The sequence below is a fragment of the Astyanax mexicanus genome, chromosome 2 (assembly GCF_023375975.1).
Source record: "Astyanax mexicanus isolate ESR-SI-001 chromosome 2, AstMex3_surface, whole genome shotgun sequence".
NCBI lineage: Eukaryota > Metazoa > Chordata > Actinopteri > Characiformes > Acestrorhamphidae > Astyanax > Astyanax mexicanus.
Genome location: NC_064409.1, coordinates 56,485,913 through 56,503,046, shown reverse-complemented (window position 1 = coordinate 56,503,046; position 17,134 = coordinate 56,485,913). Strand labels below are relative to the sequence as shown.

Genomic DNA, 17,134 nt, shown 5'->3' with positions numbered 1-17,134 from the left:
AGGAAACTATTGTGTAATTGCATATGAAGTGTGTCAAATAAATGACTTTTGAATGCATTTACATTAAATGCACCTGTGGATACTCTTAAAAGGGCTGTGTGGTCTGTTTCAGCCTCATTATTTAACCTTAATCATAGTACTATTAATAAACTAAAAGTATCGGTATTTGTATCGGTATCGGCAATCTTATATCAGTTTTATATCGGTATCGGATCGGAGCTGAAAAAAGTGTATCGTCCCATCACTAAAAAAATATTGAGCATACACTAAATAAACAACGTCACAGACATATTAGGCCATGAACTTTTAGAAAATCAGTCAGGGTCCGAGCCTAAATCAACACAGCCATGAACAGTGTTGGGAAGTAACGGATTACATGTAACGGCGTTACGTAATCAGATTACAAATTATAAGTAACTGTAATCATCAAGATTACATTGCGGACTTTCCTATTTCTGGTCTTCCAATTCAACACTGACAAAACGCAATCACATTCACATAAATCACGACATCAGAATATTCTGTGATTCACAACCTCCTGCTCAGAATGTTTTCACTGCAGAAACGTCCCCTAGCGGGCCCGCCGGCGGGCCCGTTCTGACTATGTAAAGTAGAATGCTTAAAAGCGTCAAATATTCTAAAAACACCGACAAACTAACCGACTCATATTCTTTAGTACTACTTTAACTACCTGCATGCAAAATTACAGCCATCTACATTAAACCAGTCGCCAGAAATCTCCAACTGAAAATAGCCTGTTTTTTCACATTGTTTACATGGGGAACATGCCTCCCCAACAAAATTGCCTTATAAAATAGTATTAGTATGTAAAATAACATCAGATTACACTATAGAAAATTCACTTACTATCACATCATCCACAGTACAGCACTGGCCCGCAGATAAATATCCATAAAGTCCTTTATTCGCCTGCTTACTTGCGTTTATTTTCAGCGCAGCCGCAACGTAATATTCTCAGGCTCCTAGCGACCACGCAATGTAATATTTTCACGTAAAGTTGTACGTGAATACAAAGCTAAGGATGTCCTCTTCTAGATTCTGTGGTTTTCATTGGTCCACAAACCACTATTTTTCTTGAGTGATCGTCTTTTGAACCAATAACGTGAGCGCTGGATCAATCCAATCCAATATGAGGTCATAGCCTTTCTCCAGGGTCACAAAAGTGATTGACACCTATTTCAACCAATAGTCCACCCTTAGATGAAAACACTGGTACGTACTTTGCCCTGATTGGTCTCCAAATAGCTGGCGGCGGGGCATGCCTAACCGCTGTCATCAAAATCCCTCTGCTGAACAAAGGTGCGCCCACAGCGCGGATACGTGTGATTTGGGTCATTTCATCAAAAAAATGTTAATATTACTCTGAAGTAGACTTACATTCATTTATTTTATCACAAACAAACAAAAAATATTACAAACTCTGGTTGTATAGAGACAGATTTCCTTGTGTATCTTTGTATTAGATTAAAGGCACTCTGGAGAGGTTTTGAACACTTTGGAGACGCCTGGTGGACACCTACAGTGCCCTCCATAATTATTGGCACCCCTGGTTAAGATGTGTTCTTTAGCTTCTCATAAATTGAGTTTTGTTCAAAATAATATAGGACCACGATGGAAAAAAAGTAAAGTCCAACCTTTAACTCAAGTAAATTTTAAGGGGGAAATAAAATCCCTGACTAAGAAATAATTATTCTTCATAAAATCACCTGTTCCACAATTATTGGCACCCCTAACAATTCTTAGGAAATAAATTTAATAAAAGTATTTCTGTCACTTTTACAGTAGTTTACGAAGTTGATCAGAGTATGTAGGAACATTTAATTCACAACTTCCTGTTTCCCTGGGGTATAAATATGACGTGACACAGAGGCCATTTATCTTCAACATGGGAAAGACAAAGGAACATACCATTCAAGTGAGGCAGATGTGTGTTGACCTTCACAAGTCAGGCAATGGCTACAAGAAAATCGCTACTCGCCTACACCTGTCCAAATCTACTGTCAGAGGAATTATTAAGAAGTTTAAAACAACTGGAACAGTGGTAAACAAGCCTGGACGAGGACGCAAGTTTATTTTGCCACCACACACAGTGAGGAGGATGATAAGAGAAATAAAAAGTTCTCCAAAGCTCACTGTTACAGAATTGCAACAAATGGTAGCTTCTTGGGGTCACAAAGTCTCCAAAACAACCATCAGGCGCTATCTACATGCCAACAAGCTGTTTGGGAGGCATGCACGGAAGAAACCATTTCTCACTCACAATCATAAACGCAAACGTTTGGAGTTTGCTAAGCGGTACTGGGACTTCAACTGGGACCGTGTGCTTTGGTCAGATGAAACAAAGATAGAGCTTTTTGGCAACAAATGCTCTAAGTGGGTCTGGCGTAACACAAGAGCTGAGTATGCAGAAAAGCACCTCATGCCCACTGTGAAATACGGCGGGGGATCAGTGATGCTGTGGGCCTGTTTCTCTTCTAAAGGCCCTGGGAACCTTGTTAGGGTGCATGGCATCATGAATGCTCTAAAATACCAGGACATTTTAAAACAAAATCTGCTGGCTTCTGCCCGAAAGCTGAAGATGGGTCGTCACTGGGTCTTTCAGCAAGATAATGACCCTAAACATGTGGCCAAATCTACACAGAAATGGTTCACCGCACACAGAATCAAGCTCCTCCCATGGCCATCTCAGTCCCCAGACCTCAACCCCATTGAAAACCTGTGGGGTGAGCTGAAGAGGAGAGTGCAGAGGAGAGGACCCAGGTCGTTGGATGATTTAGAGAGAATGTGCAAAGAGGAATGGTCAAAGATCCCTCTTTCTGTATTCTCCCATCTTGTGAAACATTACAGGAGAAGATTAGGTGCTGTTTTGTTGGCAAAAGGGGGTTGTACAAAGTATTAACATCAGGGGTGCTAATAATTGTGGCACACATGATTTGATGTTAAATAATTATTTCTTAATGTGGGATTTTTTTCCTACTGAATAAATTCACTTGAGTTAAAGGTTGTATTGTACTCTTTTTTTCCCATCGTGGTCCTATATTATTTTGAACAAAACTCAATTTATGAGAAGCTAAAGAACACATCTTAACCAGGGGTGCCAATAATTATGGAGGGCACTGTAATATAATGCAGTGTAACTCTTCAATACTTTGTTCTATAAATTACAAATTTTGTAATTTGTTTGTCAAGACCCTACTGAATCAGGAAATGTAGAGAATGATTGACTATTTATCACTAACATCCATACACACATTGTAAACTTTAAATATAACTGGTGCTTTTTTTTTTTTTTTTACATTTTCTTCTGCATTTGATGTTTTCAAATGGAACCTAAATAATGGAAATGAAAGTGTTGAAGTGAATTATTGTTTACTGTTTATGATTACACTGCATTTGACATTTAATAATAAAACATTAAAATTATATTTTGTTTGCATTTGTGAGTTCTTACAAAAAGGAACATATTGTAATCACATTAAATCATATTGAACCGGGAAGGAAACTATTCGTAATGCTAATATTCTGCCATGCATGCCATGTGCTCTATTTCATACATCACGACTGCACAGTACTTCCTATGCTGCAAAGCAATAAATATGATGAAATATGTTGTCTATAAAAACATGCAGCAGACAAATAGATTACTGGTTCTGTGCACTGCAGAACAGAAGAGACTCCTGGTAGCATGGGAAACTGAATGGTATAGATACACTCCACTGCAGGCTATCTCCAGCACAAAGGTGCAGGGTTTAAGGGTTGCGTAACGAGCCACTGACTTAACATCCTCAAGTGGACTTTGAATTGTGTTTTAGTAACGAATTCATGTTGAAGGCCCTAGGAAGCTGTCTGACCCCCTCTGACGCATTGACCGTTCCATGAAGTCGTCCTGTGTTTGACTAGCATAGATCATGCAGCTTCTGCTTACTTTACAATCAATACCACCAGCAAAATCACCATCCTCTATAGGAGAACGGATCTGGGTGTTAAGAATTCTTTCATCGAAAATACAGCTCTGTAATACAGCTTCTGGAATACAATCAAGAGGAGAATGGATGATCACAAGCCATCAAATCAAGCTGACCTGCTTTTATTTTTGCACCAAGAGTAAAGACATAAAGTTATCCAAAAGCAGTGTGTAAGACTGGTGGAGGAGAACATGCCAAGATACATGAAAACTGTGAAATATTGATGTCTGGACACTTTATGAATATGAACTGAAAGCTCTGCATCTTTTTTATCGTTTCAGCAATTTCTAATTTTCTGCAAATAAATGCTCTAAATGACAATATTTTATTTTGGAATTTCGAAGAAATGTTGTCCGTAGTTTATAGAATAAAACAGCAATGTTCATTTTACTCAAACATTTACCTATAAATAGCAAAATCAGAGAAACTGATTCAGAGAAGTGGTCTCTTATTTTTTCCCATAGCTGTACTGTCAGAGTGCACACAAAATGTTTTAATACAATCAGGGCTGATAGGAATCTCTTGTTATGTCAGTGGGTCATCTGCCAAGGTTTTATGAGTATTGGCTAGTCTGTGATCTTCTCAAAGGATTGAATTTCCTGCTGGGCACAAGTAAAGGAATACAGCATTAGAGTTTTTGACTGTATTTATGACTTACATAATTTATGTCTGACATATCATGGTCAGATGAATCAGTATTCCAGAACTTTTTTGAAAGAACAAATGAGCTCCAGAGCAAAGGCAAAAAAAGACCATCCAGAATGTTATCAGAAAAAAGTCCAAAATCCAGAGTCTGTAATGATATGGGGTTGTGTCAGTGCTCTCTGCAAAAATAACACTTCTGTGATTAGCATTAATGAAAAAGTACATTATCTTAGAGCAACACATACTGCCTTTAAGAAGACATATTTGTTGGTGATGTCCATGCATTGTTTTCAATAAGACAATGCAAATCCACAGGCTGCACACATTACAATTGCATGGCTGCAAAAAAAGGGTACTGGCCTGTCTGCAGTAGAGAATAGTTGGAGAATTTGGGCGGAAAATACAACAGCAAAGACGCTGTACTGATAAACACCATAAGACAAATTTGCAGGACACATAACGGGACAAAATTATACCGGAAGCACTTAACTGCCATTATCCTCAGAGCAATAACTTGGAATTTGTTGCAGGTCTAAAACGCAGGAATATGTATGTATATTAACAAAATAAATGAAGTTCAGCAAAGAAAGCAAATCTTGTAAAATGTAAAATTGCTGTAGTTGTTTAATTTACATTTTCCTTGCTATCACATCCTTTTTTGGCTTTGGTTGTAAAAAAAAACACTTTAGTTTAATTGTATTAAACTGCAGAGAAATTAGAAAAAAACAACATTTGCAGTACATTGCATTTCCCTGTTCTCACACAATATCAAGACACATGGGGGCCCTATTGTACAGGGGCCCTGCGCAAGGTGCATTGCAATGCTCTTTGCTATCTTACACCTCGTCAACAGTCTAGTTTCATGTTTTGTGACTGTGCTGTTTAAATACTGGCATACCTTCTTATCCTCTGCTGAGACGCACAAAGCACAGCGCTGTTAAGATACTAACGCACAAAAGTCAGAGCTCACCTGCCTCTTAAAGGGAATGACAACTGACACACTGATTGGTTTATTTCACATTATGCCCAAAACACACCCATGATAAATTAAGAGAATTAGTACACACCTGCAAATTCTGCACAAGGTGAATTTTTTGTGCCTTCACGATATTAAAAACACACCAACCTAAATCCAGCTACACGATACGCAATTGACCAATGCGCTACAGATCGCTAAAATAGGGCCCATATTGTGAAAAAGACCTTAAGTATTTTAGTCTCAAACCTAAGAATAAAATACCAACACATTTGCTTGAATATTAAAAATTAACCTGAAACAAAAACTGTTTCAATTACCTATTTTAATCAATAGTAAGTGAATAGCAGAAAGAATGAACATTTTCAGTACAGACAAAAACGATGTATCAGTTCATGCGCATCAGTTTTCAAGGACACGGGCGCCGCTGCCGGCTGGCCTGTGAGCATTTCGTGTCTCTGCACAGCACTGATACAAGTTGCCCTTTACTTCTAATCTAAAGCCAGGTTTGCGGTTTCTCAAACACTGCGCACAATTAGGAGTTGGGTCAGATGAGCTGGTCCTAGATCAGCCCGGAAGGGTGACTTCCTCCCATAGCCTGCTCAGACACACAGGGAAAACCTAATCCCTGGTATTTGAGAATGTCACAGGCTTTTGGAAACAGTGCTGTCAGATAGAGTAGCGTGAGCGGCGTGCCAGCTCCGGGCTTTTGGAAGGCTTTTGTGCAGAAACCTTGTTTAGAGACCTTCGCTCCCTCGCGACCCATCCGTCTTCTGTCAGCACTGGGTAAACACGCGCCACCACTCCAGCCCACAGCGCTCCGAGTAAAATAGCACTGGTTGTGGTGGTGAGAGTCCACTTTAAGCAGCCAGACGCCGGAGCCCGTAACACTCTGGGTTTCTTCCTGCAGCATCCACGACCGGCCAACGAAAACAAGCGCTCCAGCCAGACTACTATGTTAAGAGGTGTCTGGTGTTTTTATGTGTACATAGCTACACGCTGGCGTCTGGCCAGAAACAAGCATGGCACTGGATATAAAAAGGTGGGGAAATGTGGATGTTTATCTAATGCTATTGAAGCCACTCAAATGGCTTCTAGTAAAGCGCTCGGGTTACAGGATAACATCTATTGGGCTAATTACAGGGTTCATATCAGAGGGCACAGCTTGGTTTTATTTCTCCCCCGCTGGGGAGAGTCAATCAGCACACCACCAGGTGACAGATTTCACCATGGCACAGTAACACTGCGAAAGAGCGAGCAAAATATTGTTGTCTGACAAGCCAACTAATAAGTAATTATAGCCTAGACCTTCACAGATGGCAGATCCCACAGTGGTGCCACTGTACTGCACTTGCAGGAAAAATAAGCCAACTCTCAACACAATGTGGATAAGTCAGAACAAGCTTCGCCCAGGCCTCCGAGACCTGACATACACCTGCTTTATTGATTTACAGTCCTCTTGTTGTGAGATTAGGAACACTAATACACAGTGGGGCTGCACAGTATAATGTTTCAGCAGCGCTGTCGTAATGTGCGCGTGTACAGTAGTCACACTGCAAGATGTGCAATTTCACAGTAAGCAAATTAAAACATTCTACAACATCTGCTTGGCACAAAAGGAAGATTGAGAATGTCCTCGTTTTCCATAATATATATATATACAAGGAGCACCAATTTTATTAAATAGTGCATATTTAACATCATGATGTTGGATCATTAACTTCTGCCGAAAATGCCTATATTTTATAAAATCACAATTAGCCCTTTCACAATAATTACAATATTGGACCTATCCCATTTCACCCCTTGGCCATACCACTTAGCCCTAGCCCTCTGTTTTGTGTGTACACAACTAGAGGTAGGGTGTCCTTATTCTTGTTAGGCTGAAGAGAGGGGAAAGTGTTAGAAATACATGGCTCTTCAGACAGAGATTTTTTACAGAGGCACACTCAAACCAGAGGGCTTTGAGAATTACTGACAAGATGTTGGAACAAACGACCAAAGAAACCCACAAATTTGAGCAATGTCCTTGTTAAAATATACAAAAAACAGTATATTACCATAGTTCAATTTGTAGTTTTAATGTTTTATGCCAATTTTCTTTATTAAAATGTTGCCGGTCAAATGGGCCATTGACTTATCATACAGTAAATGGACATGACCTTAATCATTTCTTCCACTGTGCTTTCTTTGCATGTTTGTTTAAATAAGAATATACATCACCAGTACTTTAGGCAGTCACACAATGACCATTATATCAATAATGGCATCACCATCCACACAGAGCAGACTGCAACAGGTGAAAGTATAGCATGGTATCTCCTAAAATATTATTAACTGAAATTGCATTGCCCCTTGAAAAGGGTGTAATTAATTCTGGAACAATGTATCATCCAAACAAAATAAAGCAATGACAGTTTTTCCAATATCATGCAGGCAAAATAAACAGGTGTACAAAGACTTAACAATAGCATATCCGATAAAGGATTTATGGCTTTATCAGTGCAGATGTGAGAATTATCAAAGGGGATATTTAAAACAGCAAAAGTGTCGCTCTATCTCACTGCTACGCAACATACAAGAGAACTACATGCCTATGAGGAGTACCAGCATTTAGTGTCTCTTTTCCTTTGCCATTCTTTAAAAGCACTTTTTATTTGTATTTATTTTTTTCTTGAGTTTTGTTTTTCACTCATTTTTCTACCCAATTTCACACATTTCCCACTCAATTTCACTCACCTCCCAACACTTAATCCCCTCTCCTACTGGCAATGTGACATAACATGCTTCAACACACATATGTTAGCATGTCAGCACCCAACTCATCAGTAAAACTAACAAAAAAATCTAGACCACATCACAAAATATCAGCTACCATTTAATTAAACCCATGCTGCTAGCACAAACAGCACATCTCAGCTTCAGTTTGAGCAATAGGGTTCCTTTATCGATTGAGATTCTTTACCATTTAGATGCCATAGTCTAAGAAAGGCTCATATCTGTAATAACCCTCTAAAACACAGCTGTCAACATCTGCCATAACAGATATAAAGATAGAAACAGACAAAAACAGACACAGTTATATATTTTCTGCATCCCTAGGTATGATTCAGCCTTGTTATATGCAGTAGTGACAGCCATACTGCGCAACACACATATAAATTTAATTAAAACCATCACACGATCAATACTAAAAAAAAGAAGCTGGGAATTTGTATAGTTATTCAGAGATGCAATATCTATTAGCTATGAATAGGCCAATTGGCGATTGGCTGATAATTTAGCCAAGCATGCGACCTTGTTCGATTATATGATCAACCACTACATTGGAATATGGACCTGGTGCATGACTGCAGAACCCAAATAAACCCAGTGATTGAGTCAGAGTGCATTGGTTTTTACTGTATACGACTCAAATTTGCACAATTGTAGAAATAAATTGTCAAACTAACTTTTCGTGCAGTGTAAATATTTTTAAAACCAGTAACTGTATACCCCTCTTGAGAGTATAAATCTCCCATCACAGTGAGTACTGGATACAGCAAGCTTACAAACACTGCAAGCAACAGTTTTGCACAGGAATTCACAAAAGAAATAAGCCAAAACTTGGAATTGCTTCAGTGTTTTAAAATGTGGTTGATGGTAAATTTCAGAAGCTAAGCACAATCATGCATTATCAAGTTTGCCTGCACAGGTTAATGTGGCATCCAGCACACACATCAGTCCATCGCTACTAACAATGCACAGTGCAACATTTCCAATGGAAGTCAACAATTTCTGCTGGTCTAGGATCAGCCAGCGCAACCCATCCCCTCACTAAACTTTCAGAAGAAGCACTGCAGTACCAGCCTAAGATCTGCAATGAAATCAGCCTGCCACAACATCTGAAACGAAAAAAAAAAAATAAGGATCAAGACCTTCATTACATACAGCTCCACAGCTCCACACAAACTCAGAGTATCCTCTGCCATTAATCACACCATTAATATTGATTATTTCCAAACTTCCTCCTCCAGAGCTTGAGGATGCTGCGCTACGATAATGATACCTTCTCTTCTCGCTAATGATTTCAGCAGACCCACAAGCCTGTCTCTCCGCACCCTCTGATATCTCACAAGCGCCTCTGCTGAAATCAGCCTTTAATACTTAACAAGTGTGGCTGCTCGGGGTTCAAATGAGCCAGATGTTCTCTCACAAGCAGGCACCCTTGTTGAAATAAGTTTTGCTACATTGGAAAAATAGAGGGAAAAAAACAAAAACTGAAAATAAATTCAAATCGGAATGCAATGATAAAATATTTTAAAATAATAATTAGAGGAAGAACAACATGTCTTCATTGCATAAAAAGCAAACTTTAGATTTAGCAGTAAAATCACAATGTATACAGATTTAAACGTGTTTTCATACTAGTAGTTTTCTTAAAATACAATATATTGCCTTTTTTCTTAAAATATAATCTTAATATAATGCAATTTATTGAATCACATTTCCAGTTACAGACTAGGTTCATTTGCCTGTCTGGACATGCACACAGCAATAAGAATCCTTGGGCTAGACTCCTAACTCCTAACTATGCACTCACAAACTGGTGTTATAGGCATGTCATGTCTTAACAACAACACACACTAAGGGAAAAATTAAATAATGATAAACTGTATTTATTTTTTATGACTTTAGTTAAATTAGAACGGACAGAAAAGAAATAAGGCTTAAAAAGTACCATTTCTGATATCTGACTGCAATAGATTTCTATTTATGACTACACACTACACACCACTAAATTCAATGAACCATTCATTCTGCTCTCTTAAAATAATAAATCTTAATCATGGTCAGTGTTACTGAAATAACAATAATATCCATATTATGATTAGAAAAGCACTGTCTGATTAATGGAGATTTTTCACAGTAAGAACAAATTGCCTTATATTACCAAACTCGAACATGTACTGATATAAAGGCCTGAGTTTATCCTGTGTAAAAAAATAACAATTGAAAATTTGTTTCTCTGTATTTTTCCTCCTCCAGCTGTTGGTTTCTGCGGATAAGCTTAAGAGCAGTGTCTGGGTCATGCACTGTAATTAGAGAATGCTTAACATGTTTGAAACAAAAAGCTAAACCACACAGTCTGATTGTTCCGGGTTTTTTCTGTGTGAATTCCTTTTGGACCTGCCATAAAATTTATTTGTACCTTGACTGAAACAACAGCATATATAATACTCACTCACTAAACAGAGGGGAATACACTTGATCCAAAAATAAACAGCAAGTTTTATTCAGAATATTAAGTACAGATATGTCAAAAATATTAAACATATCCGCTCAAGTTAGGCATTGCATAAGAGCTCTAATAACAACAAGACATACAAAAGACCCAAGGCAAGCACAGATGCAGAAAACAGCATTCTCAAACAGCATTTCTGATCATAAAAAAAACGTTGCTGTTCCCTTTGATTACCATTCTACTATTATCAAAACATTTTTGCACATGTTTCCTTATTGTGCACATTTAACAATGAAAAGCAAGTGAGCAAGAAGTTTTTTTAAATATAAAGTACGCTCAATCTCTGTGCTTTTAGATCTTGTGAGATCTTACAGAAAATATCTGTTTGTTACTGAGATGTTCTCACTCACAAAATATGCAAAAGAGACTAGAGTATAACCACACTATTGAACAATATAAAACACAACCAGTTCTTACTGGTGGATATTTATTACATGCAACAAGTATGTGTTTAAAGTCGTCCTCAGGGAACTAATTGTAAAAAATTACATAACTTAAACCATAAATCCAAATTACACAAGAAAAGAGTACAACTAGCATCCAAACCTTTTTATTACTTTTCATACATATTTCTAATGTAAAATCTGGCTGGCTGAATTGTCAGAAATAGGCGTGTCACAATAACAATGTTTCTGATGATATACTGTTCCAAAAACTATTGTGATAAACAATACAACAGGAACATACTATGGCATTAATATAATGATAATAAAACACTTTAATAATTCAATGACCTTTATAAAAAGCAATAAGGAGCTAAAAAGTTAAAGTATACTAAACAAATAAAACATATATAAAAATATATATAAATAAATAAAAAAAAAAATATATATATATATATATATATATATATATATATATATATATATATATATATATATATATATATAAATGGCATATTGGTTCATTGATGTAGTGAATTGAAAACGATAAGGAATATGAAAATCAGCTGAAATAATTCATAGTCATGTCCATATTGTATAGAGTAATTATCATGAGAGGCCTACAGTCACTTGTCTGGATATGTAGCTAAAAATGTGTAAAACAACATGAACTGTGACTTGTGTTTGACTTTACCAAAACATTTATGGACTACTGAGGACCTAATATACGCAAATCCAGCAACCTGCTTTTATTTGCTGGTCTGCACAGTGCCTGTAAAAGGCTACAGGCTACCGATCACAGCTGCAAGAAAAAACAGCAAACTCAATATTGTTGCTGTCCAATGAAAAGTCTCAATCGGTCGCTTACAATGTGTCAAAATCTTTTAATAAATGGACCAATAGAAATTCTTCAAAATAACCTGAAATAAACTCTTTTAACAGTGACTTACATTGAAACTTAGGAAGGTTTTATACCTCTCCTGTAAAGTTGCTGTTTTGGAGATACAGGGGTGGGTGATATAGCCCTAAAATAATATCACGATATTTCATGGGACTTTCACGATAATGATACTCTTGGCGATATGATAAAAAACTGAATTTAAATATATATTTCAGAAATACACTACTGCAACAAAAATACAAGAATTTCATCAGATTTGTAACAGAAGTCAATAATCCAGAACGTCATGATACTAATAATGCACTCCATGTGTCTCCATATATCCAGGATTAAAGTAAAATGAATGATACTTGACAGATATGATCTGTCTCTAGTAGATATATAATGGGAAAGGAGAACAGTGTGACTTTTTTTTTTACGTTGACGTGATAATTAGGGGTGGGTGATATGGCATGATATTTAAGGGTATAATAGCATTCACAATATTTAAAAATGATGGCGATATTATATTATATATATATATATATATATATGGCGTACGAAACTACATGGCACACTCCTAATTAAAATTACCATAATTATATGTATCTTATACCATTATATAAGCATTATTAGAGCTCTGAATTGGCCTAAAAGTGGGTAGTGGTTTTATTAACATTGTCTCCAATGGATTTATTATTTATTTGAAGTGTTATAAAAGTTGTGAAAGCCACTGTATCTTAATCTGTATTATCACTTCTCTTTATCTCATATTAGATTAGAAGAGCAATTAAACACCTGTATCTGAGTCAGTCACGTCTGAGCTTAAGTCACTCAAGTGCAGGAAAACTGGAGAGAATCTGAAAAGCCTGAGCAGTGCTTTTTTTCAGAGTGTTTTCCATTTTGTTTCTCTCTCTGTCTGTCTGTGTGTGTGTCTCTCTCCCTCTCTCTCGCTGTCTCTCTCGCCCATTCACAAGGTTACATAACAGAGCTAAGGCGTTCTTTTTCCTGTCTTTCCCTTCCAGATGCACTTTAGTCCTTTGCAGTAAAGGGTGGGGATGAATATGGGTCAGCGGGTTAGGAGTGTCTCGTGGCCAGACTTCTTCATTAAAGAAGAAAGAAGGTCTGAGTAAAAAAAAAGCCTGGAATGAAGTTGAAGCGGGCGAAATGCCGTCATACAGCTAAGCTACCTGCTCCAGCCTGATATTACATAACCAGGCAGGCTGAGCTGGGAAACTACCGAGACACGAAGTGAAACAACGTCCCCCTGTTTCAGTGCTCGCGGAAAAGGAGGGAAAGAGAGAAAAACGGTGTTAAATGTCGAAGTCCTGCTATAAAAGAGCGCGTTTTCACTGTTTAGAAAAGTTCTGGTAATCCCGCGCGCGCGCGCACGAGCTGAGTGAAATCTCTCTCCCTGTCTCGCGCTCTCTCTCTCGTGCGCGCGCGCTCCTTCCTTTCTGTTTATGGCAAAACTTGTTACATAACCAGCTTACATTCCACCTTCACCATATCAGCGGCTAAATTTACCCTCCCGCCGGCGTAACGTGGACCCAGTGAAGGGGGGCCGACCAACCCAGCTATAGCTAACAATCCTCGGTTCCCAGAACGTTCTGGAAACGTTAGTTTTCGGTTCCCAAAACGTTCTGAGAAAGGTTAATTTTTGTTGCCCCTTGATTTCACATGAAACATTTCGAAGTGCAATATTATTATGATAACTTCAAATGACTGAAACGTTTAGAGAACCCTGCATTAACATTCCCATAAACTTTACATTGTAAAACTTTAAAATCAGGTGTCACTTTAAAATAAGGCTCCTTTATAAAGGGTTTATAAATAGTCTATGAGAAAGTTTATCAATAGTTAGTTTAAAAATACTTTATTAATCATTCATAATAAGTTACAGCACATAAAACATATCATACTTTGTTTTTCCTTTCTTCAATCAGCATTAACATATCTAATAAAATAATAATATGGAAAGTCGGTTTAGTTATTTAATGTTATTTTATGCTATTAAACACAGTGTTATGATTATTGGACAAATTATTAATCTGGGTCATTAAAGTTAATAACAGATATGGTAATGTTGACGGATGGAAAAGACAAAGTAAGATAAGCATCTGCATCTAGTAAGATATTAAGTTTAACCGTATAAATGAATGTGAAATCACTATTTGGCAAACAACAGGCCACTGTTGCCCTTCTATGTGTTGTTATAGCTTATTAATAGTTTATAACCTAATTTATATACCATAAACAAACTCATTTATAAATTATTTATAAAACCTTTATAAAAGAGCTTTATTTTAAAGTGGTACCATAAAACCTTTAGAGAAAGTTATGTTTGGCTGTCCTCTGGTTCCCCAGGAAAGTTTTCTTTACAGAAATGCCAAATTTCTTTACAGGACGTTTGGCTTGGAAACATTCCCCTAATGTTTCCTTAAAATATTTGAATCATTTTTTAAAGAACTTTGCAGGTTGCCCCTTCTGATTTAAATTTTTCTTTTAATTGAAATATAACGTTAGGTTGTGTGGCATAGTTCTGGGAACGTTTTCCTAACATTTCAGAAAACGTGCCTTCTCTTCTACATTAGAAACCTTACAAAAATTATCTTGCATTTGGATGGGATTTGAACATGTTAAATATGTTTATAAAAGTTGCAAGAACGTTCAGAACATGTAAGATAACAATCTTATAATATTATGTATGTAATGCACGGTGCAAAAAAAAACTAGCTCAGGTGCTTGTTTTATGCTTCTATCTTTTTGGACCATAAGGAAACTTTTTGAAAATGTTGCTTAAAAGTTAATCTTATACACATGATACAAAAAACATTAAGGCAACTTTTAAATTAAGTTCTGGATAAGGTTTAATATTGTCTTATAATTTAAGGAACATCTATGACTTTTCAGACTTTTTTTTTTTTCGAAAATAAAACGTTGCCATAACCTTATGATATATTATGGTTCCCCATTAATGATCTAACGTTATTGGTTTTATAAAGTGCGAGCTGCACGAGCCCCCAAAAGTTTCAGCCCCTCGCACTTTTTTTTACCTCTTGTGTGCTAACCCCGTGCTAACGTACAAACCCATTATTTGTTTTCCGCCGAACTTGGACGAGTTAGCCAAGTTGAATGGAGGATGCCGACTGGGGGGAGTGGCTAAACGAGCCTCTCTACTGTCTCTACTGTAAAACACACTCTCACACTGCCTGCTCGTAATGCTGTAATGCTGGGCTTCATGATGATATAATGCCGACCACCGCCAAAACCACCACGAACAGGGCTGTGGTCCGGCCACAACCAACCAGTGACACACACACACACACATGCATATTCATCCTGCTGTGCTGCTTTCTTGCATGCATGCTTGTTTTTGACGTTTTCCCACGTTAGCGTGGAGTGTCCGCGCGGCGCACGAGCCCGAAATGAGAAGGAGAGCGAGAGAGCGCGTGCACCGACACGCCGAGCTCCACTGACAGCAGCGGCAGCAAGCAGCAAACGTGAAAAATGCACAGTTGCACAGTCGTACACACACCCCAGCACCCCGTGTGTGTGTGTGCAAAGAAACACAGAGACACACTCGATATATGACACTCCAAGTTATGGAGCTATCTGCTAGTGCTGTGAGTGAAATATTGTTGTCATCATAGACTGAATTAGTTATGCGATTGGGGGAATAAAAACTGCCCAGCGAACTTGTATTGGAATAAATCAGTGCTGCCATATATCTAAACCCGTGCTAGCTACCCTACTACGTTACTACTTTTAATAAAGCACGACTGTGTCTGTACGCTCTGATCTGATCTGAGCTGAGAACTCGATAACGAGGGGCCGTTTGAGTCATTAAATCAAAAAAGTCATTAATCAGTGGTGCCCATAGACAGTGTCACAGCCAGCCCAGCCAGTCACCCAGCCTGCCACAGTGCTCAGAGCTGCCTATGTGCCTGCCTGCCTGCCTGCCTGCCTGCTCGTCTGTCTGTCAGCCGCGGTTACGCGAGCAGCAGAAGCAGCAGAGGCAGCCCAACTCCACACTATATTAGCCAGCTAGCTACAATTAAACGTGCTTTTATACACGGTGGAGCATACAGCGTGGCGTGCACGAGCTCTCTAAAACGTGGGAGAACGTGTCTGTGAAATATAAAGCGCTAAACACCCATCTGAGGCGCAGCTCCTCCACGATTTTAAGTTGATTCACTTTGAAGTTTGATGCATCCCTCAGTGTTGAGGCGAATCGATGGCTCGCGCCGCTGATTCTGACTCTACACTACACTAAACTCGCTGGCCTCTCTTACCTCTATTGGTGCTGGAGCAGCTCTGTCTCCTGACCGGGGGGGCTTGGTGGTGCTCAGCTTTGCGGAGAGTCTCCAGGTTTACCGGGGTTTCCCTGACCGGGGTAGCCGACTCTGAGGCGCTGTTGCCCGGGTCGCTGGTTGGATCTGGAGGGGACTCCATGTTGTATCTCGGATTTCTCTGCCTTCTCCTCCTCTTCTGTCTTCCAGTGGATCACGGAGCGTCGCGGCGAGATTTTAGTCGAGCTAAGAGGACTTCGCCTAGCCGTGTAAATTTAGAGCAGAACTAAGAAATGTTCAAAAAAAAAACGCGAGTGTAGCCAGAGGTGGGTGTGTAGGTCTGATTGTCCACTGGCAGCGCTAGTGAGAGCTCCAGTCAGACAACTGAGAAAAGGGAGAGGTTGTCAATAGTCGATGAATGGATGTGGAGCGGTGGAGGAGCCCTCTCTCTCACACACGCTGAACGATGCCTCCCTCTTTCATGTCCTTATTTCTTTTATTAGACTATTGTGCTTCACAGATAATGATAATGTCTGCATGCTCTTTGCGTCTCACACTCTCAGTAGCAGGCACGTGCAGGAAGGAAATTAGCAACCTACAAAACAATCATACGATGTAATAGTAAGTAAATAGAATGTCTCTCTCTAAATGTATTTGTTTTTATTTGGGATCATGTTAAGAATTATAT

At 38.5% G+C, this 17,134-nt stretch overlaps 1 protein-coding gene across 1 annotated transcript in view; it reads right to left on the bottom strand.

Moving 5' to 3' along the window:
* The window catches only part of roraa (RAR-related orphan receptor A, paralog a), a 441,123-nt gene extending 424,304 nt beyond the window's left edge, over window positions 1-16,819 (bottom strand). Inside the window, exon 1 of the mRNA XM_007246493.4 lies at window positions 16,450-16,819. Coding sequence (XP_007246555.1) covers window positions 16,450-16,609 — 160 coding nt within the window. The 5' untranslated portion in view covers window positions 16,610-16,819. The remainder of the gene's footprint in view (window positions 1-16,449) is intronic.
* Between the last annotated feature and the right edge of the window lie 315 nt (window positions 16,820-17,134).